Source organism: Silurus aristotelis (assembly GCF_946808225.1).
Source record: "Silurus aristotelis genome assembly, chromosome: 27".
In the NCBI taxonomy this organism is placed as follows: Eukaryota; Metazoa; Chordata; class Actinopteri; order Siluriformes; family Siluridae; genus Silurus; species Silurus aristotelis.
The window spans coordinates 5083104-5110121 of record NC_139600.1 but is presented as its reverse complement, the minus strand read 5'-3'; the positions used below and the strand labels follow the sequence as shown (position 1 = coordinate 5110121).

Here is a 27018-nt window from a genome sequence, read left to right as displayed (position 1 = left end):
ATATGCTCTTGTATGTGAATATACACATTTCTGCATTCCAGACCGAACAATCAATAAAAGATAAACAAAAATAAAAACATAACCCAAAAATTTGATAAAAAGCATGTAAATTGTTTGTTTTGTTAAATACCCCAGTTTTCATGCACTTATGCTTACTTGCATAATTGCTCAGAAAATTGGCTTTGTTTTCCTTTCTTCTTTTTTCTTCAACTTGTAACATTTAATATCAATATTTAAACACAATAAATACTACAATTATTCTATGATAACATTCGATGTAAGTATGTATGTACGTTTGTATTAGAGTTGACCCGAATAACTAAAGATTTGATGCTTCCAAACGATTTGACTGCCAATTTCACAGTTAAATCTTCCTAGAGGGGTTATGCCATTTAGGTTATATGGTGGTGCTCACTGTCTGATTTCACATAGACCACCGGTTTGCTCACAAGTTAATATACAGCCAATAATAGTGCTGTAAATAAAACATTTTAAATACATTTAAATAAATAGTTTTGATGTATGAAAAAAATACAGATTAAAGCTAAAATTTCCATTATCTGTCACAACACGGAAGCATCTTGGCTGCAGGGATTTAAATATTCAACAATGCATGGGAGATTCTATAGCTGTCTGGGAGATTCTGGAGATTCCTTCAGTGTGGCCTTTCTGCTGTTACAGTTCTCTACATCTTAAACATTTAATGAGGAATAATTTTACGAATGTTTATCCATGTTGCCTTTTATTTCAATTTTAAAAAGAAAAAAGGGCGTAGACAGTTTTGGTCGCTTTATTAGAAAGTTGTTTCTGTGTGCTTTATGTGAAAGAAAATATAAATTGTCTTACTACCTGGTGTCATCAGCGCCCCCCCCCCCATCTCTCACACACACACACACACACACACACACACACACACACACACACACACACACACACACACACACACACACACACTTCATCAGTCGACTATGGGCAAGACTTGATGATTCTGATTCAACTATGTAAATCCTTAGCCAGGGACACCCCTAATAGGTATGTATGTGTGTCAGTAGGTATGTATGTAAATATTTATGTGTATGTATGTCAAACCAGCCAGTCGACATTAGAGCGCCACCCTCAGGCTGAACTACACAAGGACACTGGAGCTATGCCAAATGAATGTCATTTCAGAATTAGGCTACTGGCAGTAAGTCATGGTCATAAATCTCATGCTCAATCAGCTGCTACTTGTTGAGACTGTAAAAAGCATGTTTGGTGGTGTTTTTTGAGGATGGTTTAAGCCAATCTTAATTTTTTTTTCTAAGAACACATGCTGTAATTTTGGGGAATTTAAATGCAGATATTGCAGAGCTACAATATATAAAACTATTTCTGATTTAAAGGGCTTTCCCACTTGCAACTGTACAGAGGCTGACTTGAAAAACTATTCATGTAAAAAATGGTATTTGCCCGCTGTACAGAACCTGAGTCTACATGTACTGTAAGGGGTGGTCTGGAACCGTGCCACGATTCTCATGAGCGCAATTCGTGCTCGGGTCTGCACTTGTTCAGGAAGGAAAGTAACCTACGCATGTTTAAGTTAGCCAAGATTAGCCAAGGAATTCATGCACCACGAATTCCTTTGTAATCAGCTCCTCAAAAGCAGTATGTAGAAGAATGTTCCTCAACATCTGATAAATTAAGCCATGTAAAAAGGTTGTCTGGTAGACATTAGACAAGAGACATAAACTGTATTTGGCAGAAACATAACATCATAGTGGGTTAACTGTAAGGTCAAGTGACACGTCCTTGTAAAATTCACCACTGAACATTTGAATGTGCTTTGTGCCGTTCACAAAACCGCCTCTTTGAAATTCTCCCTTTACTTTTTTTCCATTTCTACCCAATCACTTTCACCATCTCATGAATATACATGAGAACGTTGTGCTTATGCGATCCTTTGACATTTAATTACTGGACTTAGTTGAAGTGGCTGTTGACCAAGACGGCCATGACTCGCGCTCTCAGTTTCCACGAGTCAGTCTCAGTGCTTTTGTTGGGGATATGTCTGATCACTTCGGCTCAGGTAGGATTTTTTATGGATTGATGTAAAATCCTATATTTTTTCAGGTAGCCTATAATAAACCATTATACACTTGACATTTATTTTTATTCCAAAATAGCTGTTAGACACTATATAGACACATAAAACCCAATTCCATTAATCTTTTGCATTTACCTGCTTCTAAAAAAATAGCTATAGCCTGCTGTACTATATATCATGTGTCTAGCATGAGTAAATACAGAACACCTGTAATTCTACACCATCAATATATAGTGTTATAGCCTGTAAACAGAGTCAGCCATTAAATGGGCTACTGTTTAAATGTCTTAATTTTAGCACACCTTCGGCTTCATCGTTTTTTGTGATAGGCTGTTGAAAGCAACATCACACCTTTTCACCAAACCTGCTATGACAGGAACAGGTTCATTTTACATTTGGACATGTTGCTTAAGTGGTTCTCTGTTTTTAACAGAGGCATGCGGGTCCACCTGGCCCACCAGGCCCTGCCGGTGTCCCTGGAATAGATGGAATTGCTGTGAGTTGAATAGTAATTTTCTAATACGTCCTTGAGTAAGAAACTCTCATTTTGTGACCTGTAAAATTTGTGACAGAAAGGTCATTTCTGTTAAAATCTTAATAGATCAAAAGATCAATCTCTATGCAATAACAGCTGGGTTGAATTAACAGAATCCATGACCTTACTTGTAATTTCCTGTTAAAGAAAAATAGTTTGGAAATGTCATGATTAACTTGGATAGCTGGGAAAAAGTTAAGGTCATATAACTACATTTACTGCAAGAAGACCCAACAGGTCAGTAAATACAGTGGATTTATTACATTTCAAAATCTTGTGACAATTAAACATTTTTTTGGAGAATTTCCACATAAACCCACGCAAACCCAATAATAATAAAAAAAACTCATGTTTAAATGGATCGCTTTAGTACTAAGTTCAAAGAAATTGTTTTAGATTTCTAAAACACCATTTTGAGATTGGATTCTATTTTTATTTTCTCTCTTTAATTATTGACAAAAACAGGCATTACTTAGAATGGCAAGAAAGTGCATTCTGCATGCTGAACTGGTCTGAGTTAGATAGAACCTAACATTATTATAATCCTATTTTGATTCCAGGGTGAAAGAGGTGAAGATGGAGAAGATGGCTCTGCAGTAAGAATTAATATGTTGTTTGTTTTATTAAATAGCAATAATTTTGGATAACATGCTGTAGAGTAAAACTGTGTCCATTTGAAGGGACTTGAAGGTGATCCTGGGAAACCTGGCTCTGTGGGACTTCCTGGATTGCCTGGAGATGATGTAAGTGTTCATCAAGAGTTTGTACAAATTTTTTGTTTGCATTCTACAGTACAGACATATTATCAACTGTGTGAGCAACATCAAGAGTTATTTTATGTGTTAGTGTGTGTTTGGGACGAGGTGGGTAATGAGCTCTACAAATAGGCCAGAAAAACAAGGAATTTTCACACTAGACTGAAGAAAAAACCTAGTAAACACTTCCTTCTTTAAACAACACACTTTTTGTCTAAACCTGGGAGAAATTCTTTAAATTTTCTCTTTAAAAAGGATTGTGATGGGTTTTTTAAAAAAAAGCCTCTTTTTCAGTCCAATAACCAACAAAGGCACTTAATAAAAAACAAAAAGGTGGTTTTCCTAGTTATCTAATTAATAATTTATTAATTATATTAGTTTATATTCAATAATTATCTTTGTCTTGTATAACTGAAATACATTTTTTTTTTATCTTTTCACAACTCAAAAGTATTTGCATTAAAAAATGATCATTTTTGCATGCTTAATGAAAAAGATATTAAGTGTTGTACCTATAAGGAAGGATTTCTTGAATTAACGACTTTTTTGTTTGGTGAGGACAAATGATTAAAATTGCTAGACAATAAAGCACACAGAATGTGTTTTTAGTTTTAATCAATCTATTAAAACTGGTGTGCCAAAAAAACCCGACATGATCTTAATTACATTAATATTTATATTATATATTGTATGAACCGTATGTTTGTTATTATTTACATTATTATAATATTAGTATTATATATGTTATGGTTTATGTTAGTGTTTCTTAATTCTTATTGTAGACTACCTCATTACTCTTCATTTTGTGCTTTTCCTGTTAATGACATCTAGGGTTATTGTATTTAATCCAATTATTTACATGATGTACATGACTCAAAATATCATCTAACAGTACTAAATATCTTAAAGTCTTATCTTTGATACTTGAACATGTGTGTACATATTTTTGCTATGTACATGTTTGTATATGTATGTATGTAATTACATTGTAACAGGTTGCCAAGCTTAGAAATGTTAATGCATGGTTGATTATAGAACCAACATTATTGGTTTTCTGAAAATGGTCTGCAGAGGGTCATTGACTAGTTCTGTATCACATTGCAATCAATAATTGGGTGAAATGGCTGTATATATATATATATATATATATTTATTTTTACATTTTTGTACTTCTCATGTTCTTAGGGTTTGACTGGTCCCACTGGAGATGCAGGCCCAGCTGGTCCCACTGGACAAAAGGTGACTGAACAATGAACTCCTCAGTTTTCTATTTTAAATATTAGTTTGGAGAGTAATTAATTGTAAATAATAAACAATATTCTAGTCAAAATATGCCATAAACATATTGTTAGGTAAGATCATTTTTAATTGCTGCATTCATATTCATATTTTTGTTCTGATTTAGGGAGAGCCAGGGAAACCTGGGCCTCGGGGAGAAGCTGTAAGCATTAAAAGACTTGATTGATTTGTTACATCCTTAATTTTCCTTAATCAGTGTCATTACAACTGTACTGGAATAAATTGTCTGCCAAATCTATATGGTTTTACACATTAATATTTAGACACAAGTGGTATCCATTTTGTGTTTAAACTTTACTGGGTTTTTTATTTTGTTTAAAACAACTGCACATTTATTTATTTCAAAAAAGCTGAAATAAATTACAACATTTAGTACAGGATAGAGTTCTAGTGAGGGTATATATGAAGATCAGGGTCTTTTAATTTTTATTATTTTTTTCTAGGGTATTGGACCTGATGGACCCTTGGTAAGTTCTAGTTCTTGTTTTCTCCATTAGTTATTGTAAACCCTGCTGCCAAAGACAATTAAATGGTTGTACACTAAGAACAGAATGAACAGCTTGTATTTTTTTTTTTTTTATGTGCAGGGACCACCAGGGCCTGGTGGCCTTCCAGGTGATCTCGGAAAAGTTGGCCCTCCTGTAAGTAATATTATGCACAACTCACATAAGAATCTTATATTTGTCATCAAAACATGATTTCATTGCTTATAAAAAAAATCATTTATAGAAATATCTCATTTAGATTAAATTATGCTGAGTGAGTGATCAATTCCTGTTATATTATTGTGAGGCAGGTACATTATACAATCAGAAATAAATTCACACCAGTACAATACCAATGAACCAATACATGTTCAAATTATGCTGCATGGGAACAATTGTGTTAATGCAACCAAATTAATTCAGTTAAAATCAGTGTATGCATTTGAGTTTTTACTGTATTCTGCTACAAAGCAGCAAATGCTTGAATACTTCGCAACACAATTATTATTTGATTATGTAATGAAAAAGATAACATAATATTATAACTAAACAATACAAGATATTAATTAGAAGCTGTTCATAATCTGTTTGTTGTATAATAGGGGGCCATAGGTGTCAGAGGGCCACAGGGACCCCGTGGGCCAACAGGACCCCGTGTAAGTATCTGCTTCTTAAAAAAAAAAACAAACAAACACAGAGCTCATGGTTGCAGAGATTCTAATGTGTCCATATGTTTAACTGTATATTATGTGATGATAGATAGATAGATAGATAGATAGATAGATAGATAGATAGATAGATAGATAGATAGATAGATAGATAGATAGATAGATAGATCAAAGCAGCTTTACAGAAATCAACAGTTAAGGTGAACAGTGTGCGTTTATTAATAATATTTATCGTATTCATATCACATCTAATGAGTTGTACGCAATATAGAAATAAATTTTTATTAATTCATATATTTTGCTACAGAGAAATTCATATTTTTGTATAATAATTAATTTATTTGCCTTTTTATTTCACCCTAGTAATATTTCTTCATTTCATATACTGGATTGTTGGGAAGACAAATACAATAAATCAATTACTTTGACATTATTACATTTGACATTATTACATTAATACATTAAGCATATCTTTATTTATTATTTCTGCATTGTAAATAAGATTGCAATAGCACTAGCATTTAATCAAGGTTGGGTGATTGTGAAATAAAGAAATGCAATTAACTAGTCTAAATTTCTTTTCAATAGAGGTCACAGTAATGCGTAACTGTTCTGCTACTTGTAATAAAGCTCAGTTGCAAACATGTCTGTCTATTTATTATTTATTTTATAAATAATAAAATCATCTGTACTGATGATCTCATCAAATCATTTTAAAAACAAGTCCTCTTGATTTTAGGGTGCTGCTGGAATACACGGTGGAACAATGGAAATGGTAAATCATATTTATAGCAATCCATAAAGTATTTGTTTCTTTCTTTGTGTTTTTTAAGCCTATAAAATATTTCCCTTGTCTTTTAGTGCCCTAATGCATGTTCATCTGGCACACCTGGCCACCCCGGACTACCTGGCATGAAAGTGAGCAATAGATAAAAGACAGATATTCTTTGAAACAAAATGTCTATTTGTAAAGTTGATACAGTTCCTTTTTTATTAGCATTTTTTTGTTCATGTGTAAACAGTGTTGTGTTAACTCTTGATTGTAGTCATCACAATGTTATTTATTTAACAGGGCCACAAAGGTGCAAAGGGTGAGGTCGGAGTGCCTGGTAAACAGGGACACACGGTAAAAACTTGTCTGGGTCTCGTATCTTTTTTTTTTACCTTGGTTCTAGGTAGCTGTGGGGCGAATTGACCAACATAATCTGTCAATGGTACAGAGTTAAGGGGCAGAGCTGTGGTGTGCAGGGTCATGAACAGTATATATATGTTTTAAAATAAAATAATCACACATTATATTTTTACATTATTAAATCATTTATTAAATCTATTATTTTATGTATTAAATCTTATTAAATCTTAATCAAGATAATTATTATCTTGTGAAATAATGTTACACACATTGTTAGAGAGCATTACACACTGATGAGGCCCTACAGAATGTTGCTATTGTGTGGTGTACACCTAGAAATAACTTATAGATAGAACTATAAAAGTGCATGAGTCAAGAGATCATCAAGTACATAGGAAAATAAAAAGATAAAAGTGCATAAAAAACATTTGAATTGTTGTAACTTGTTGTTTTTGTTAGAATTGCTACAGATGTTTACTATGGAATATTCCATGACTGATTACTTGTTAAAAAAACACAATACCTTAACTCAATTTCTTTTTGTAATTGCTATATGTTTAAATACTGGCTCTGGCAGATTCGTTTTGTTTTATGTCATTGACACAATCCGTTTTCCATTCGAGATAAATACAAAAATATCTTTAAAATAGTTTTAGTAGCTATTTTTTTTATCTTATCTTATATATCACATGTAATCTCTGTTGTTTTAATTTTATCATGGGTCCTTTTGGTGGCCACATTTTTCCCTCACTTTGTTTGAGGTTCTAAAAAATATTTAATATTAATATATTCATATTTAACATTAATATATCTTAAGTGCTATGAAACGATATCTAACTAGTATATCTGTATACTGTGCATCAAGCATTTTGTATAATATTTATTAAGCAAACAGGTCTAACAATTTCATCTTTTAAATAGGGAAATAGAAAATTATGTCCTTATAGGACCCTAACCATGTATGCATACAATGACTAGATTTGATTTGGATATTGGGGGGTACAGCTCTGATTTGTGAAGACGGTATTGTGTAAGCCACACCTTCTTATTATTCCACAATTCATATACAGACCAAGCAGCCAAGCCTTTGACATAAATGTATATTCAATTATTAGAAGAAGTAACTGTATTAGTTTTATTTGTTCTTGATTTATACAGTCCACCGGCAGAAAACGATAAATTTTTACAAATTTGTCTTTAATAATCTAAAGGAAGGTTAAAAAATGCAAAAGAACTTGTAATTGCCTCATTTTTTTCTGGATAGCCTTGATCCATATTTTTTCTTATTCGGCCCACTTCTTTTTCCTTTTCTTTTTTATAATTGTTAATTTATGTTTTTTAAAAGTCAATTAGAAATACTAATTAAATGCTTCTAATTTAAATAAAACAAATGCATTATATTCACCAGGGAGAAGTAGGAGAGCAGGGTTCCCCTGGAGAGGTTGGATCCCAAGGCCCATTAGTGAGTGCATCAACCTCACTATTGCATTTACAGCCTTCACACAGCATTTATGGTTATTGATTTTAAAAGGCAGCAATCACAAATTTTGCTTTTTGTTTTTAGGGATCACAGGGAATTCAAGGTGCTATGGGAATTATGGGTTCCAAAGGGGAGATGGTAAGTAAAGATTTCTAAATTAAGCTTTTTGGCAACCATTTGTACCATATGTAATGTGAAAGTAAATTAAGTTTTTTTTTTGTCTATATTTTAATTTGACATATTTTGACAAGCTGACATATCCGTCATTGGTTAGTAAAACTCTGGAAAAAGCAATGTTTTCATTTACCTAGCATGTAAGTAAATGTGTATTTATGATCTTTTGGACTACTAAATGACCATGTATTGCAATGGTATTCACCTTTGCATGTTAGCATGTTTATCTGATGATTGACCAAATGCTTAGACACACTTTACAGTTAAAACCTGTATTTTCCCCCCAGCCTTTCTAATATTTTCCCCCATATTAGCCTATAGGAGGCTTATAGTGACAATAGGGTGCACATCTATTTTTGAAACATTGTATAGGTGCTACAGTATTGCAGTATTGAGTCAGTGGGCATGGGGCCCATACACTATGTAGACATTACACACTCATGAAATCCATCAAATTTTCTTCCAGGGAGCGCGGGGCAATGATGGAAATCCAGGTCCTCAGGGAATTAGTGGTGCCACTGTAAGTTTTGTTGACACTGTTTTATTTTATTCACCTGTACTGCTCCCCTCCCCATTCGGAGTTTTGTTAAATAAGAAATGTACACTGCCAAAAAAAATTACACTGTAAAAAAAATTAATCTGACAGCTTGGTTCATCTGTGCCTCAAAGCCTTAACCACCGTGATGAGTAGTGATGGCCGGTTCGTGAACGAATTCTTTTTAGTGAACCGGTCGAATCGGTTCACCAAATCGGACTGAATCGTTCAAAACAGTTCGCGTCTCAAATCAGCACTAATCAACAAAATTACTCAAGTTTCTCACTTTTGAATGTGTATGACCGTCTATCCGACTAAAAATAAATCAATATCCCTGAGAATGGGGTTCTTCTCTAGTTTCTCCAACAGTACACACATTAAACTAAAACATGCTGCTGAACAAGTGATCATCACTGAGCATGCGCATACCTGCCGATTCCGAGCAGCACACATACTGCTGTTCTCGAGTCACCAGTACTGTATCAAGAACCATTTCTTTTGGGCACGTCCGATATACTACTGATACCAGCGAATTGTTGATACTGAGCATGCGCGACCTACCGAGCAGTACGCGTGCTGTCTGACATTAATACACACATACACACACACACTTTTTGGACTCCGAATCAGCGTTCGACATAGTGTAAAGGCTGGTGCTGCGCTGCTGATATATGAGCACAGGTGAACTGAGGACTTAAATGAAAAGTAAGTTTATTTACTAACAACTTAAAACATCAACGTTTTGCACATCAGTGCCTGTATTGGGTGATTTAGTGCAAAACGTAAATGTAAGGAACATTTCTAAGATGATGATGATGATGATTTAATTTAAACAAATAAGCTATATGCCCTCATGCAATAGACATGACTTTATTTAAATGTGTTTAGTTTGTATGTTCATCCGCCGAGATGATATTTGGCTATGCATGACGTCATGACGTAAGGACGTAAAAGAACTGGTGAACCGGTTTTTTGAACCGGTTCTTTGAAAAGAACTGTCCGAAAGAACTGATTCACAAAAAAGAATCGGACTTCCCATCACTAATGATGAGCCAGGACATGTGCCCCGATCTACTACAACCATAAGCGAAAATCCCGGGGGGGGGAACGAAGGGGACATGTCCCCCCATCCGAGGATTGTCCCCCTAAAAAAAATAATAAAAAATAATATCGCACTCTCTATTGTAAAAAATATATGTATGTATACCTAAATAATTGTGTAAGTAAAAAAAAATAAATGCAAAAAATGCATTTAGAAACAGTTGAGTTCCCCCTCCCTTTTCTCACAGTGGTTTGACCCTCTGCCTGCTTTCCCAGTTCATCTCACCTACTCTACTGTGTGTCTGCGCCCCAATTAATGTTCAACTCCATTAACTGGGGTATTTTATTCACTTTAAATAAAGCGATTCTCTTTAATGTAGTTAAATGTAGTTACTCATTCATAAATAAGTTGCGGCAAAAATGCTGATTGCTGATGTAATTTTCCATGAATCTGCTCTATTAGCGATTAAAATATGACTTATCTAGTGAACGTTAGCTTGTTCACAATAGCTTGTAGCATAGTGCATTGACACGAACGCACCAAAGCCGTTTCACATGCAGTGTTTTATTTGGGACGACTTGGTATAATGTTAATTTAATATGAACACACAATTAGCATATTGTTTATCTGTGCATTTACTAAATGAGCACTGTGCTACGTCTGAACTGACCCCACTGTATTTTTATAATCAATTTCTATTCTGTTCTTAAGTGTCTTAATTAATTTTATATAAAAATTTAAACCTTTTTTTATTCCTTGTTTTGCTTTGTCATTAAACCTGAGAGAAACTTTGAAAACAACCATAATGACGCAGTCTCCATGCTACAAAAATAATGATAAAAGCAAGGTTTTTTACTGTGGGGACACTGTGTCTTTATAAGTACAATTTGACTGTATTATTTGTGTCCCCTTCAAAAATTGCTCATTAAAATTTTTTTTTATATTTATTGTCCTCCCCTACTGTTAAATGAAATTTACGCCCATGACTACAACTAAAAGATTGTATTGCGTAAATAGAAGCTAGTTGTGTTGTGGTGATCAGTGGTTAAGGATTTGTGTTACGATAAGATGTGGAAGTGTTTAAATACCAGCACAATCAAATTGACTTTATTGGATCCCCAAGCACAGCTGTATTCTACATCAGCATGATGGGTTATGCTGGGTTAAAATCTACAGTATTTTTTACAATTATATTGCATTGGCATACTATAATGTGAGCTAACACACGTTTTATTTTACAGGGTGATCATGGCCCAAGAGGGTTAATAGGAGAATCAGGTCCTAGGGGAGAACAAGTAGGTATAATAACTAAAACTTTATCCAGGAATGGGCAAATCACTAACCCATCCATGGTAAAGCATATGAACTATAATTTATTATTATTTTTTGACTCAACAGATAGTTGACAGTATGCATTCTCTCAGACTATACTAAAGAACTATTCATATATGCAGCTGTTGCTGGAATTATGTTATTTTATTAAATTAAAATGAATTTATTATTCAATTTATCTAATATAAATATATTAAATTGTTATTTTGTCCCTTTTTTCAGGGACCGCAGGGACAAAGAGGCATCACAGGTCTTCCAGGACCAAAGGGTGAGAGTGTAAGTATAGCAAATCAACTAAACACACAAATTTATTTTATAAAGATGTAGTCCATCTGCACATAGCAGCTTACTACTTGAAAATTACATTTATTCCTTGTCTGCATTACACCACTGTTCCCCAGGAGGTTCAATATGTATTTCATTTTATTGATATACACAATATATTTCTAAAAGTATTTAAACATCTAACGATCACATTCATATGCAATTAATGTATTAACTTGCCAACTTATAATGCTGCTATAATCGGCTCCACTTTTTCCACCGGATTTCTGAATGTGGCTGTTGAACAGCAACCATACTGTCAGGGTAGTGACCACGAGAAGGAAGCGGAAGTAACTCAATCATGTTTAATAAGCCTTTCAGCACACAAACACAAGACTGAGAGCGTACGAACCATAATGCGGGTATAATCTATCAGGAAAGTATATTCCATAAAGGTAAGTAGAATCCGTATGATGAAGGTTATCCGTGCAATCGGCACCGGGTGCAGGAACCAGCAGGGAATGCTGGCAGTCCAGGAGATCACTAGCATGAGTTTGTATAAACAGCCAGTGGGGTCGATAACGTGGAACAGGTGTCGGCGAGTAGCACCGGGAGCGGCTGAGAGAGAGCCGCTGAGTGGGCGTGTCAGGGGATCCCTGACACATACATTGAACGCCAACCATACACAAAGTGTTCCAAACTCATACCAACCCCTAGTTTGTATGAGTTTGGAACACTTCGTGTATGGTTGGCGTTCAATTTAACTTATAGGTGTTCTTTGAGGACAGGGCTTTATGCAAGGCACCTGAGTTCTTTCCCTTAACATACCTATATGGAACTCTCTATTTGCGCAGAAGCTTTGCCATGATGAAATTACTCAGAGATTCAACCCTGTAATGAAGTGAAATTGTAATAGTATGTGCCAACATTTCTGGAAGGAGTTTCCAAATGTCAGTGTTTGTAACAGTCAGAGAACTTGCAGTTTCTTGGTAACATGCCTTCTTCTTGTTCTTCTTCTTCCTTTGGCTGCTCCCATTAGGGGTCGCCACAGCGGATCATCCGTCTCCATACCCCCCTGTCCTCTACATCTGCCTCTTTTACACCAACTACATGCATGTCTTCCCTCACCACATCCATGAACCTCCTCTTTGGCCTTCCTCTTTTCCTCATGTCCCTCCTCTGCACATGTCCAAACCATCTCAATCTCGCCTCCCTCACCTTGTCACCAAAACGTCTTGTCCATCCTCGTCACTCCCAACGAAAACCTTAACAACTTCAGCTCTGCTACCTCCAGCTCTGCCTCCTGCCTTTTACTCAATGCCACTGTCTCTAAACCATACAACATTGCAGGTCTCACCACAGTCCTATAAACTTTACCTTTCATTCTTGTAGACACCCTACTATCACAAATCACTCCTGTCACTCTTTTCCACCCACTCCACCCTGCCTGCACTCTTTTCTTTACTTCCCTAACACACTCTTTATTACTTTGCACTGTTGACCCCAGGTACCTGAACTCCTCCACCTTCTCCACCTCTTCTCCCTGCAACCGCACCACTCCACTGTTCTCCCTCTCATTTACGCACATGTACTCTGTCTTACTCCTACTGACTTTCATTCCCCTTTTTCTCTCATACCTCCACCTCTCCAGGCTCTTCTCAACCTGCTCACTACTCACACCACGAATTACAATATCATCTGCAAACATTATAGTCCAGGGAGACTCCTCTCTGACATCATCCGTCAACCTGTCCATCACCACTGCAAACAGGAAAGGGCTCAGGGCTGATCCTTGATGCAGTCCAACCTTCACCTTAAACCATTCTGTCGTTTCTACTGCACACTTCACTTCTGTCACACTGTCCTCATACATGTCCTGCACCACCCTCACATACTTCTCTGGCACACCTGACTTCCTCATACAATACCACAACTCCTCTCTTGGCACTCTGTCGTACGCTTTCTCTAAATCCACAAATGCAAAATGCAATTCCTTCTGTCCTTCTCTATACATTCTCAAAGCAAATAAAGCATCTGTAGTGCTCTTCCTCGGCTTAAAACTATACTGTTGCTCACAGATGGTCACCTCTTCTCTCAGCCTGGCTTCCACTACTCTTTCCCATAACTTCATGGTGTAACTGATCAACTTAATTTCCCTGTAGTTACTGCAGGTCTGCACATCTCCCTTATGCTTAAAGATCGGTACCAGCACACTCCTTCTCCATTCCTCAGGCATTCTCTCACCTTCCAGAATCTTGTTAAACAATCTGGTTAAAAACTCCACTGCCATCTCTCCTAAACATCTCCACCGGTATGTCATCGGGTACAACCGACTTTCCACTCTTCATCCTCTTAATTACTGCTCTCACTTCCTCCTTACTGATCCTATCCACTTCCTGCTTCACTAACTCCACATCATCCAACCTTCTCTTTCTGATTTTCCTCATTCATCAGCTGCTCAAAATACTCCCTCCACCTTCTCAACACACTCTCCTCACTAGTCAACACATTTCCATCTCCATCCTTTATTGCTCTAACTTGCAGCACATCCTTCCCAGCTCGATCTCTCTGCCTGGCCAATCTGTACAAATCCTTTTATCCTTCCTTAGTGTCTAACCTCTCATACAGCTCCTCATATGCCTTTTCCTTGGCTTTCGCCACATCGCTTTTTACCTGCTGCTGCATCTCCTTGTACTTCTGCCTACTTTTCTCATTACTCTGTCGATCCCACTTCTGTTTTGCCAACCTCTTTCCCCAAATGCTCTCCTGCACTTCCTCATTCCACCACCATGTCTCTTTGTCTTCCTTTCTATTTCCAGATGACACACCAAGTACTTTTCTAGCTGTCACCCTCATCACTCCTGCAGTAGTTACCCAATCGTCCAGCATCTTATCACCACCACCGAGCCCCTGGCTGACCTCTTCCCTGAACCTTACACTACAGTCTTCCTCCTTCAGTTTCCACTATCTTATTCTTCTTTCAGTCCTCACTCTCCTCCTTTTCTTCTTCGCCTCCAAAACCATCCTACAGACTACCATCCGATGCTGTCTAGCTACACTGTCCCCCGCCAACACCTTACAGTCTCCAATCTCCTTCAGGTTGCATCTCCTACATAGAACAAAGTCCACCTGTGTGCACCTTCCCCCACTCTTATACGTCACCCTATGATCATCCTTCTTCTTAAAATACGTATTCACCACTGCCATTTCCATCCTTTTAGCAAAATCTACCACCATCTGCCCTTCCGCATTCCTCTCCTTTAAACCATACCTACCCATCACCTCCTCATCACCTCTGTTCCCTTCACCTACATGCCCATTAAAGTCTGCCCCAATCACCAATCATTCATTCGTAGGTACACCATCTACCACTTTCTCTAATTCAAACCAGAATCTTTCCTTCTCCTCCATCTCACAGCTGACTTGTGGAGCATAGGCACTGATGACATTTATCATCATCCCCTCAACTTCCAGCTTCACGTTCATCACCCTATCAGAAACTCTTACTGTACTCTTCCTTCAGAATCACCCCTACACCATTTCTCTTTCCATCCACACCATGATAGAACAGTTTAAACCAACCTCCAATGTTCCTGGTCTTACTCCCTTTCCACTTGGTCTCCTGAACACACAACATATCTACCTTTCTCCTCTCCATCCTATCAGCTATCTCTCTCCCTTTACCAGTCATAGTACAAACATTTAAAGTACCAACCCGAACCTCCACTCTCCTACACTTCTCCTTTTTCTGCCGTCTCTGTAGACGGCTTCCTCCTCTCCTTCTCCTTCTTCGGCCAACAGTAGCCCAATTTCCTGTTTTTGCCCTGTTGGCTAACGATACCTGTGGCGGTCATTGGTAACCTCGGCCTCAACCGATCCGGTATGGAATTCTTATTTGTGATCCGCATATTTGATTTGGCACATGTTTTATGCTGGATGCCCTTCCTAACACATCCCTCACCATTTATCCGAGCTTGGGACCGGCAATAAGAGTGGACTGGCTTGTGCTTCCCTAATGGCTGGATTTTTTCTTGGTAACATGACAGGCTGCATTATTTGTCTTTTGAATATTAACAGAGAAGAAGAAAAAAACAAAAAGCTGGTGTAATTAAACATATGTGTAATTAAAATGCATATGTTGACAAATGCTGTTGATGTTAAGAAATTTTACTATATTTTATTCTTTTACTATATGAGCTCATCATGGTTAGAACTATCACAATTTACTGGAAATAATTAGAACTAATAGTATAGTCATTGCTTTTTTGGACCATCTCCCTTGTAAACCAGTATAAATTCACACATATACTGTATGTGTGCTTAGATTGTATTCCAAATGTAATACTTTAAACCAATTGTGACACGCTTATCATTTATTTTCTATTTTTAGGGCTTGCCTGGTGTAGATGGGCGTGATGGAATTCCTGGATTACCAGGAGTTAAGGTATACAAATAGTGGGCTTTGGCTATAAGGTATTACATTATGGCATCTGCAAAAATTACTTTAAGACATTTGATACTGCATTTCAAACAGGGCAGCTCTGGGAAACCTGGAAACCCTGGAGAGGTGGGACTTCAAGGACTACCTGTAAGTTTCACACATAAAACCCAAAAAGCCCTATGATTTTTATTCACATTCTGTGATTTTCTATTCCAAACTCCTTTTTCATAACATACTTAGAAATGACTTATAACTAAAGGAGAATAAGACAATTATTAGTTGAACAAGACTACTAAGTGTGTAAATAAGTCCTTGAATTGTGTAAATACACTGAAATACTGCATACTTCAGCAGACTGTGATATGTTGGCTATGATAGATTTATATTTTAAACTTCATTACTTATATTTGTACAGTCTGCCTAAACATTGTGACAATTAAGGAAAACTGAATTTAAGTAACTTGGAAGAAGTGCACATTGTAGTTGTACTGTAGTAAAAACTGTCAGTAAACATGTAGTTTGGTGATGGAAAAAGAAATGCAACAAAAGGCATTGACACATTAATACAGTTTTAAGGTCCTTTAAACTTGCTTAAGCATTTATACGTACTTTCAAATGGATAGTTTTCTTATTTATAGGAAAAAAAATAAAAAAATAATAAGTAATAAGTATTTTATAATAGGTATTTAATAAAACTTTGTAGCTTCTAAATATTGAATGGACGTTTAAAACAAATAAGAGTTTTACGTTAAATTAAGAGTGGATTTTTTTTATTATTATGTGACAAAATAAATAATTTTACTTTTATAAATCTACAGTATTGTTGTTACTGTATATTTGTTTCTGTAGGGCTTACCTGGTGTTACAGGAGCAAAGGGAGCTCCTGGTGAAAAGGTAAGCAGCAGTCTTTGGATTCATGTTATTTTAGAACTAGCCTTCCTAAAAATATTTATTGATTGAAGAAAGTTCCTGTAAAGTGTTAATTGTGTCACTTTGCTTAAATTGAAGAAAAATGTTATCCTGTTTGTGTAATAAATGGCTGAAATATAGCATTTTATCAGTATGTAATTTTTGCATCCAAAAACACTATGATAAATATTTCGACCAAAACTGAATGAAGCAGACTGTCCTATAGGGTAGCAGTGGAATGGTATAGTCTGGTGAAATTAAAAAGCTGACGTAAAGTTAAGATGTGTTGCTGGGTAACTTGCGTGATATTTGCGTGACTTGCGAGATCTAATTTCTTGCTTTCAAGTCTCCACATTTATCATTTAGCAGTTTTTTAACCTTTGGTAAATCAACAAGGGAGTTTAGTTAGTTAGTTAGTTAGTTACTCATTCTACCGCTTACTACGTTCAACCACCATTCAACCATTGTTATTTTAGTCTGATACTACTAGAATAATATTTTTAATGGATAGTTTCAGTAGGTAATAAGTTCTGTGAAAAGAGTTACTCTTGTAATCTATCAACTCTGCAAAAAATGTCGGGTATTTCAGTCAATGACTCACAACCAGTCAACAGAATAAGTTTTAAATGACTAAGAATAATTATTGCAATTTAAAGTGGAGTGAAATTAAAGGTGTGAAAATTATGCTGAGAAATGTTTAAATGATTATATTTAACAATCTTTTGACTGTAGGGAAATGTTGGACAGCCAGGCCTTATTGGAACTATGGGATCATCTGGAAAGGCTGTAAGTTGACCATAATTCGCACAATATGACAGCAATTATAAATAATTAAAAATAATCAAATTTCATGTTTATAACCAGGGAGAACGTGGAGTACAGGGAGAAGTTGGACCAGTTGGCCCTATTGGTGGACCGGTGAGTGTTAAGATTCTTTCTCTTTTAGCATACCAGAACTGTTCAATTTAAATTGTTTTTCACTTTTATTTTTACTTCGTTTAGGGAGATAGAGGTGAGCCAGGGCCATCTGGACCTTTGGGGAACCCAGGAGCTAGAGTAAGTGATTTGTGTATCTGTATCCTATAATGTGACTACTAGTTTCCCTAGGGTTTGACTGCCTAGTGACTACTAAACATTCTGCTGCCTCCCAATTCTACCTGAGCTATACTGCTTTAAAGAAGAAGCTGTTATGAAGTGTGAAGGTGGTGTTTCAAATGCTTCTGTATTTGGCAAATTGATGAGGAGTTGACGAGAGGAGTGAGAGAGGTGACACTGGCTGGTTTGTATCGGTTGTTGTATGCAGTGTTAATGGTGGGTCGAAAGACTTCAATAAACTTTTCAGCCATTCTCACAAATCACTTTAGATCCTTTTAGTCAGAGGTTGTCCAGTTCCCATACCACAAAAATGAGTTACCTGGTGAGGCCCACAAGTGTAGTGTCATCAGCAAACAATGTTATTTGAACTGCACTTTGCAGCACAGTCATGAGTCTACCGTGTAAATAGACAGTGGACTGAGAGCAAGACATGGGAAGTCCCAGTAGTCAGTGTAGTGGTGCTCATATTAGATGAGTGATCCTGATAGACTAGGGCTACAGAATCCATTTGAGGTTGTGATCATACCCAGCAGGTTCAGATTTTCAGTTTCTGTGGAATGATTGTGTTGAATGACTAACTGTTTGAAAGTAATCATGATCGATGATAGTAATTCAGGCAGGACACAAATGATTTGTTCAGTACAGGGATGATTTCAAATAAGCTCCGAGAAACGGTGAAGACATCTGAGAGTGCATCTGTGATCTGAACATCATATTCCCCGGGCACATAGCCAGGTGCCCTGTCGGTATATGTAGCTTTCTGTCGGTATCTCAGCTTTTTAAGCACTGCAAATGTTTGTGCGAACGAGGCCTAAAATGATTGTTCTATGGGTCAACATGCTGGTGGAATTTGAGCAGGATTGATTTTAGGTTTGTGTGCTTAAAGTCCCTGGCAATAATGAAAAATCAATCAGGAAATGTTGTCTGCAAGTTACTTTTACATTAACTGGATCTATATCTCTATACTATATCTCTACTTTAACTCAGTTGGTTAATGTCTACATGGTTTGTGTACTTTGTCCACATTTGCAGATGAGGCAAAAACACCAATACTTCAAGAGTTGCATATAACTTCATTTATTCATTTTCAAGTTTAAAATAATGTTCACTCATCAATTTGTCCAGACATTCCTCTGAAGTGTGAGAAGATTATCTAAAATGTAAATTGTTTGCAGGGCTCAAAAGGTGACCTTGGTCTTCCTGGACTTCCTGGAGCCCCAGGTGTGCCCGGAGAGAAAGGAGACAGGGTAAGGACGTCATTTTTACTTTGATATTTGACTATGTAATGTAATAAGTGTAAATCTTATGATTTAGCTAATTTATTTTAATTTAGCTAAAATTTCTTTTGTTACACACACACACACACACACACACACACACACACATGTAAAATGTACACATGCACACTCATTGAAAGACAGGAAATTATTGTTATTATGTATTATCGTGTATTAGAGAGCTGTTTCTGGAAGAAAAGACATTTTGAAACAGTTAGCCAAGGAAAATGGCATCAGATGATGACAAAAACATTGTAAGAGCTGTGCAAAAAAAACCCCAAAAAAACTCATGAGACAGTGACATCACCAACAAGCTACACAGGGCAGGTGTGAAAGTGTCACAATCCAGCATTTAAAGAAAACTTTGAAAAATTTAGAGGCTTTATACCAACATGCACACTATTCAACAGTAAGAGTGGGAAGGGCAATTTAGAATTTTGTGCATAATTCAGAGATGTGCCACCAATGTATTGTAACCGAGATTAACTTCTACCAAACTGATAGAAAGGTTAAAGGTGAAAGTGTCTGATAACAGTATCAATGCTGAGTGGTCAACAGAAACATTCTGTCTTTCAATTTACACTGACATGCATCAAACCTAAATGGGAGGAACTTCATCAAGCAGCAAGGCAAAAAACCCAACGCACGCTGCCAACACAACATAGGACTTCATCAGAGGCAAAAAGTGGAAGAATTTTCTCTCACCAGACTTTAAGGGAATTTCACCTCTTAAAGAGGAGCCAGGAGGAAGAAACCCACAAAGCAAACAATTGAAAGAAGCAGTGGTTTAAGCATGGAAAAGCTGAACAATAGAAGAATGCAACAGTTTGGTGCTGTCAGTGGGTTGATGGCTTGATGCAGTTTCATATTTATAAATATTTTATGTCCAGAAATCTTAAAAAAAATAAAAAAAATAAAAAATTATATATCACACATACACATGCATATTCAGAGATTAAATAGAAATGATTATTCTATATTAATATAGACATTATATATTATATTATTATAATATTATATATTATAAACTTGACTTGATTAAATATAAAAAATATATTCATTCATTCATTTATTCATTTTCTCCCGCTTATCCGTAATTCGGGTCGCGGGGGCAGCAGTCTAAGCAGGCATACCCCGCCTTCGACTGCTGCCCAATCCTCACAGCACCGTCCCTTACGGTCCCTCCTGCAGGTGGTGAGCCCACGGGAAGGCGGCCCCACGTCACTCCGACGTCACAGACCTTGATATTTCCCTCGTAAGGGACCCCCGGAGCATAGAGGGTTAAGGGCCTTGCTCAAGGGCCCAAGAGTGGCAGCCTGGCGATACCGGGGCTCGAACCACAGACCTTCCGATCGGCAACCCAGCGCCTTAACCGCTGGAGCCACCACTCCCCCCTATAAAAAATATATATATATAAAAAATGTATATGTGTATAAATATATAAAATTATATAAATTTAAGCATTTAAAGAATAAAAGAAATATATATATATATATATATATATATATATATATATATATATATATATATATATATATATATATATATACACAGTGAGGAAAATAAGTATTTGAACACCCTGCTATTTTGCAAGTTCTCCCACTTAGAAATCATGGAGGGGTCTGAAATTGTCATCGTAGGTGCATGTCCACTGTGAGAGACATAATCTAAAAAAAAAAATCCAGAAATCACAATGTATGATTTTTTAACTATTTATTTGTATGATACAGCTGCAAATAAGTATTTGAACACCTGAGAAAGTCAGTGTTAATATTTGGTACAGGAGCTTTTGTTTGCAATTACAGAGGTCAAACGTTTCCTGTAGTTTTTCACCAGGTTTGCACACACTGCAGGAGGGATTTTGGCCCACTCCTCCACATAGATCAGTCAGGTTTCTGGCCTGTTGCTGAGAAACATGGAGTTTGAGCTCCCTCCAAAGATTCTCTATTGGGTTTAGGTCTGGAGACTGGCTAGGCCATGCCAGAACCTTGATATGCTTCTTACAGAGCCACTCCTTGGTTATCTTGGCTGTGTGCTTCGGGTCATTGTCATGTTGGAAGACCCAGCCTCGACCCATCTTCAATGCTCTAACTGAGGGAAGGAGGTTGTTCCCCAAAATCTTGCAATACATGGCCCCGGTCATCCTCTCCTTAATACAGTGCAGTCGCCCTGTCCCATGTGCAGAAAAACACCCCCAAAGCATGATGCTACCACCCCCATGCTTCACAGTAGGGATGGTGGTCTTGGGATGGTACTCATCTTTGTTCTTCCTCCAAACACGTGTAGTGGAATTATGACCCAAAAGTTCTACTTTGGTCTCATCTGACCACATGACTTTCTCTTATGACTCCTCTGGATCATCCAAATGGTCATTGGCAAACTTAAGACGTGCCTGGACAAGTGCTGGTTTAAGCAGGGGAACCTTCCGTGCCATGCATGATTTCAAACCATGACATCTTAGTGTATTACCAACAGTAACCTTGGAAACGGTGGTCCCAGCTCTTTTCAGGTCATTGACCAGCTCCTTCCGTGTAGTTCTGGGCTGATTTCTCACCTTCCTTAGGATCATTGAGACCCCATGAGGTGAGATCTTGCATGGAGCCCCAGTCCGAGGGAGATTGGCAGTTACAGTGAGGAAAATAAGTATTTGAACACCCTGCTATTTTGCAAGTTCTCCCACTTAGAAATCATGGAGGGGTCTGAAATTGTCATCGTAGGTGCATGTCCACTGTGAGAGACATAATCTAAAAAAAAAAATCCAGAAATCACAATGTATGATTTTTTAACTATTTATTTGTATGATACAGCTGCAAATAAGTATTTGAACACCTGAGAAAGTCAGTGTTAATATTTGGTACAGGAGCTTTTGTTTGCAATTACAGAGGTCAAACGTTTCCTGTAGTTTTTCACCAGGTTTGCACACACTGCAGGAGGGATTTTGGCCCACTCCTCCACATAGATCAGTCAGGTTTCTGGCCTGTTGCTGAGAAACATGGAGTTTGAGCTCCCTCCAAAGATTCTCTATTGGGTTTAGGTCTGGAGACTGGCTAGGCCATGCCAGAACCTTGATATGCTTCTTACAGAGCCACTCCTTGGTTATCTTGGCTGTGTGCTTCGGGTCATTGTCATGTTGGAAGACCCAGCCTCGACCCATCTTCAATGCTCTAACTGAGGGAAGGAGGTTGTTCCCCAAAATCTTGCAATACATGGCCCCGGTCATCCTCTCCTTAATACAGTGCAGTCGCCCTGTCCCATGTGCAGAAAAACACCCCCAAAGCATGATGCTACCACCCCCATGCTTCACAGTAGGGATGGTGGTCTTGGGATGGTACTCATCTTTGTTCTTCCTCCAAACACGTGTAGTGGAATTATGACCCAAAAGTTCTACTTTGGTCTCATCTGACCACATGACTTTCTCTTATGACTCCTCTGGATCATCCAAATGGTCATTGGCATACTTAAGACGTGCCTGGACAAGTGCTGGTTTAAGCAGGGGAACCTTCCGTGCCATGCATGATTTCAAACCATGACATCTTAGTGTATTACCAACAGTAACCTTGGAAACGGTGGTCCCAGCTCTTTTCAGGTCATTGACCAGCTCCTTCCGTGTAGTTCTGGGCTGATTTCTCACCTTCCTTAGGATCATTGAGACCCCATGAGGTGAGATCTTGCATGGAGCCCCAGTCCGAGGGAGATTGGCAGTTATGTTTAGCTTCTTCCATTTTCTAATGATTGCTCCAACAGTGGACCTTTTTTCACCAAGCTGCTTGGCAATTTCCCTGTAGCCCTTTCCTGCCTTGTGAAGGTGTACAATTTTGTCTCTAGTGTCTTTGGACAGCTCTTTGGTCTTGGCCATGTTAGTAGTTGGATTCTTACTGATTGTATGGGGTGGACAGGTGTCTTTATGCAGCTAACGACCTCAAACAGGTGCATCTAATTTAGGATAATAAATGTAGTGGAGGTGGACATTTTAAAGGCAGACTAACAGGTCTTTTAGGGTCAGAATTCTAGCTGATAGACAGGTGTTCAAATACTTATTTGCAGCTGTATCATACAAATAAATAGTTTAAAAATCATATTTTGTGATTTCTGGATTTTTTTTTTTAGATTATGTCTCTCACAGTGGACATGCACCTACGATGACAATTTCAGACCCCTCCATGATTTCTAAGTGGGAGAACTTGCAAAATAGCAGAGTGTTCAAATACTTATTTTCCTCACTGTATGTTTAGCTTCTTCCATTTTCTAATGATTGCTCCAACAGTGGACCTTTTTTCACCAAGCTGCTTGGCAATTTCCCTGTAGCCCTTTCCTGCCTTGTGAAGGTGTACAATTTTGTCTCTAGTGTCTTTGGACAGCTCTTTGGTCTTGGCCATGTTAGTAGTTGGATTCTTACTGATTGTATGGGGTGGACAGGTGTCTTTATGCAGCTAACGACCTCAAACAGGTGCATCTAATTTAGGATAATAAATGTAGTGGAGGTGGACATTTTAAAGGCAGACTAACAGGTCTTTTAGGGTCAGAATTCTAGCTGATAGACAGGTGTTCAAATACTTATTTGCAGCTGTATCATACAAATAAATAGTTTAAAAATCATATTTTGTGATTTCTGGATTTTTTTTTTTAGATTATGTCTCTCACAGTGGACATGCACCTACGATGACAATTTCAGACCCCTCCATGATTTCTAAGTGGGAGAACTTGCAAAATAGCAGAGTGTTCAAATACTTATTTTCCTCACTGTATGTTTAGCTTCTTCCATTTTCTAATGATTGCTCCAACAGTGGACCTTTTTTCACCAAGCTGCTTGGCAATTTCCCTGTAGCCCTTTCCTGCCTTGTGAAGGTGTACAATTTTGTCTCTAGTGTCTTTGGACAGCTCTTTGGTCTTGGCCATGTTAGTAGTTGGATTCTTACTAATTGTATGGGGTGGACAGGTGTCTTTATGCAGCTAACGACCTCAAACAGGTGCATCTAATTTAGGATAATAAATGTAGTGGAGGTGGACATTTTAAAGGCAGACTAACAGGTCTTTTAGGGTCAGAATTCTAGCTGATAGACAGGTGTTCAAATACTTATTTGCAGCTGTATCATACAAATAAATAGTTTAAAAATCATATTTTGTGATTTCTGGATTTTTTTTTTTAGATTATGTCTCTCACAGTGGACATGCACCTACGATGACAATTTCAGACCCCTCCATGATTTCTAAGTGGGAGAACTTGCAAAATAGCAGAGTGTTCAAATACTTATTTTCCTCACTGTATATATATATATATATATATATATATATATATATATATATATATATATATATATATATATAATATTTTATAATCTTATCTTATCTTATCTTATCTTATCCAGACCCTTTGCAACAACACTTGAAATTTTGCTCCGATGCTTCTCATTGTTCTTGAGTGTTGCTGAAATATTGCTACACCTTGAATGAACTCAATGCAGCTCTTAACTGATCTGGGATTTATAGCAGAGTGGCCAAACGGAAGCCAATTCTCAGTGCAATTCCATGGAATTGGCCAAGCAAAGATTTTGTGGAACAACATTCTCTGGCCTGATGAAACCAAGATTGAACTGTTTGGACTCAATTTAAAACATTATATCTAAAGGAAAGAAGGCACTGCTCATTTCCCCCCAAAACCATCCCAAATGTGAATTTCATTCTGTAGGGGTGTTTTTCTGCAGTAGGGACTGGGCAACTGGTCAGGGTTAAGGGAAAGTAGAATGGAGCAAAGTACATATCCATAGTAAGATATCCTGTTCCACAGCGCTCAGGATATCCATAGTAAGATATCCTGTTCCACAGCGCTCAGGACCTCGGTTTTGCCCAAAGGTTCACCTTCTTACATGACAAGAAGTCTAAGTCTAAGTCCTGACTTCAACCATACTGAACATCTCTGGAGAGACCTGAAATGGTTGTCCACCAACGGTCCTCATCCAACCAGACCCATCGTGAGAGGATTTGCCATTAAGAGTGGCAGATAATCCCACAATCCAGATGTACAAAGTGTTGTGTCATACCCAGAATGACTCGATGCTGTAATTGTTGCCAAAGGTTCTTTAAATAAGTACTGATTAAAGGGTAATTTTATACCCTTTAATAAAGAAAAGTTATATTTGTATAAAAATAATTACTTTTCGATAATTCTGTTTTAACATTGTCATTATTGGTACTGGGTGTAGATTACTAAGTAAAAAAAAGATTGTAGTATCAGGATGCAACATAAAATTGAAAACAATTTAAGTGGGTCTGAATACTTTTAGATTACTCTCTGTGTGTATGTATATGGCAAAAATGGCAGGTCATAAATGCATTTATATTTAATGAAAATATTTTTTTTTCGAAATGTGTGATTTATCTTTTTGTAAAATGTAAAACAAAGTTCTTTTTTATGACCAATGTCTCAGGGGGGAGCCGGTGAAGTGGGATCTAAAGGAGAACAGGTGGGGATTTGATCTATTTATCCAAAACAACCTTCATCATCTTTATTTATTCACATGCCAAAAGATTTGCAACTGAAAATCATATCTAAATATTTGTTTTTAGGGAGTGCAAGGTGCAGAGGGAAACCCTGGTGACAAAGGAGATGTTGTAAGTGTAAAATGTTTTATTTTAAAAGTTTGCAATATAAGTATATTTAAACATTTTCATTTGATGGTATTTTGTATCATGTCCATTTAGGGGGAGCCTGGAGAGCCTGGACCTAAGGGAGCAGTAAGTTTTGGGTTTAGTATGTTGAGCCATAGTGCTCATGGTTTTATGTAGACTTGATATAACTATATTGATTTATTTACTATCTTTACTTTGAGGGTTGTTTTATTGTTGTTGATATGGGCCATTTGTTGTAAGACTATTCAAATAACAGTCTTTCTATTTTAATTTCAGACTGGTAATCAAGGAGAACCAGGGAACAGAGGCCCTGAGGGTGCCCGTGGACAGCCTGGTATTGAAGGACCCCCTGGTAGTGCTGGACCCCGTGGTGTACAGGGGAACAGAGGAGCTCTAGGACCTCGTGGCTCTCAAGGCCCAGCAGTGAGTCTATTATATAGTCTTCTATAAGAGCAGGGCAAAGATGAACAGTTTTTAACCTTGAAATGTCTAAAGGTTATTTACATCTTGTTGAATTTTAAACAGAATCCAGTAACTTATTATCTGCCAAAAGTATGCAGGTGCAAAGTGTTTTTAATATGTAAAATATGTGTAATGTGATGAAATACAGGAATCAAGCATGTAAGATCTCACACTTTTGATTGTGGCCAACCAGTAATCATTGACAAAATCTGAACCTCATGTTTACAGGCCATATAATGTACATTACAGAATATCATGTACATAATGAAAAGCACAGAAATAAACACATACTATATATATTTTTTTAATCTAATGCATTTTATAACTACCGTAATTTCCAGACTATTAAGCGCACCCAAAAATAAGCCGCACCCGCTGAATTTGACAAAGATTTTATTTTGAACATAAATAAGCTGCACCTGT

The 27018-nt window shown here is 37.1% G+C and overlaps 1 protein-coding gene across 1 annotated transcript in view; it reads left to right on the top strand.

The window, feature by feature from the left end:
• Positions 1–1954: 1954 nt before the first annotated feature.
• col9a1b (collagen, type IX, alpha 1b) overlaps positions 1955–27018 on the top strand; it is a 30031-nt gene continuing 4967 nt past the window's right edge. The window contains exons 1-28 of the mRNA XM_083532381.1: positions 1955–2065; positions 2517–2579; positions 3179–3214; positions 3299–3361; positions 4559–4612; positions 4779–4814; positions 5116–5139; positions 5260–5313; positions 5760–5813; positions 6565–6600; positions 6687–6743; positions 6898–6951; positions 8366–8419; positions 8522–8575; positions 9078–9131; positions 11430–11483; positions 11743–11796; positions 16175–16228; positions 16319–16372; positions 17075–17119; positions 17867–17920; positions 17999–18052; positions 18137–18190; positions 19405–19476; positions 25932–25967; positions 26071–26115; positions 26206–26238; positions 26410–26556. Coding sequence (XP_083388507.1) covers positions 1991–2065; positions 2517–2579; positions 3179–3214; positions 3299–3361; positions 4559–4612; positions 4779–4814; positions 5116–5139; positions 5260–5313; positions 5760–5813; positions 6565–6600; positions 6687–6743; positions 6898–6951; positions 8366–8419; positions 8522–8575; positions 9078–9131; positions 11430–11483; positions 11743–11796; positions 16175–16228; positions 16319–16372; positions 17075–17119; positions 17867–17920; positions 17999–18052; positions 18137–18190; positions 19405–19476; positions 25932–25967; positions 26071–26115; positions 26206–26238; positions 26410–26556 — 1524 coding nt within the window. The 5' untranslated portion in view covers positions 1955–1990. The remainder of the gene's footprint in view (positions 2066–2516; positions 2580–3178; positions 3215–3298; positions 3362–4558; positions 4613–4778; positions 4815–5115; positions 5140–5259; positions 5314–5759; positions 5814–6564; positions 6601–6686; positions 6744–6897; positions 6952–8365; positions 8420–8521; positions 8576–9077; positions 9132–11429; positions 11484–11742; positions 11797–16174; positions 16229–16318; positions 16373–17074; positions 17120–17866; positions 17921–17998; positions 18053–18136; positions 18191–19404; positions 19477–25931; positions 25968–26070; positions 26116–26205; positions 26239–26409; positions 26557–27018) is intronic.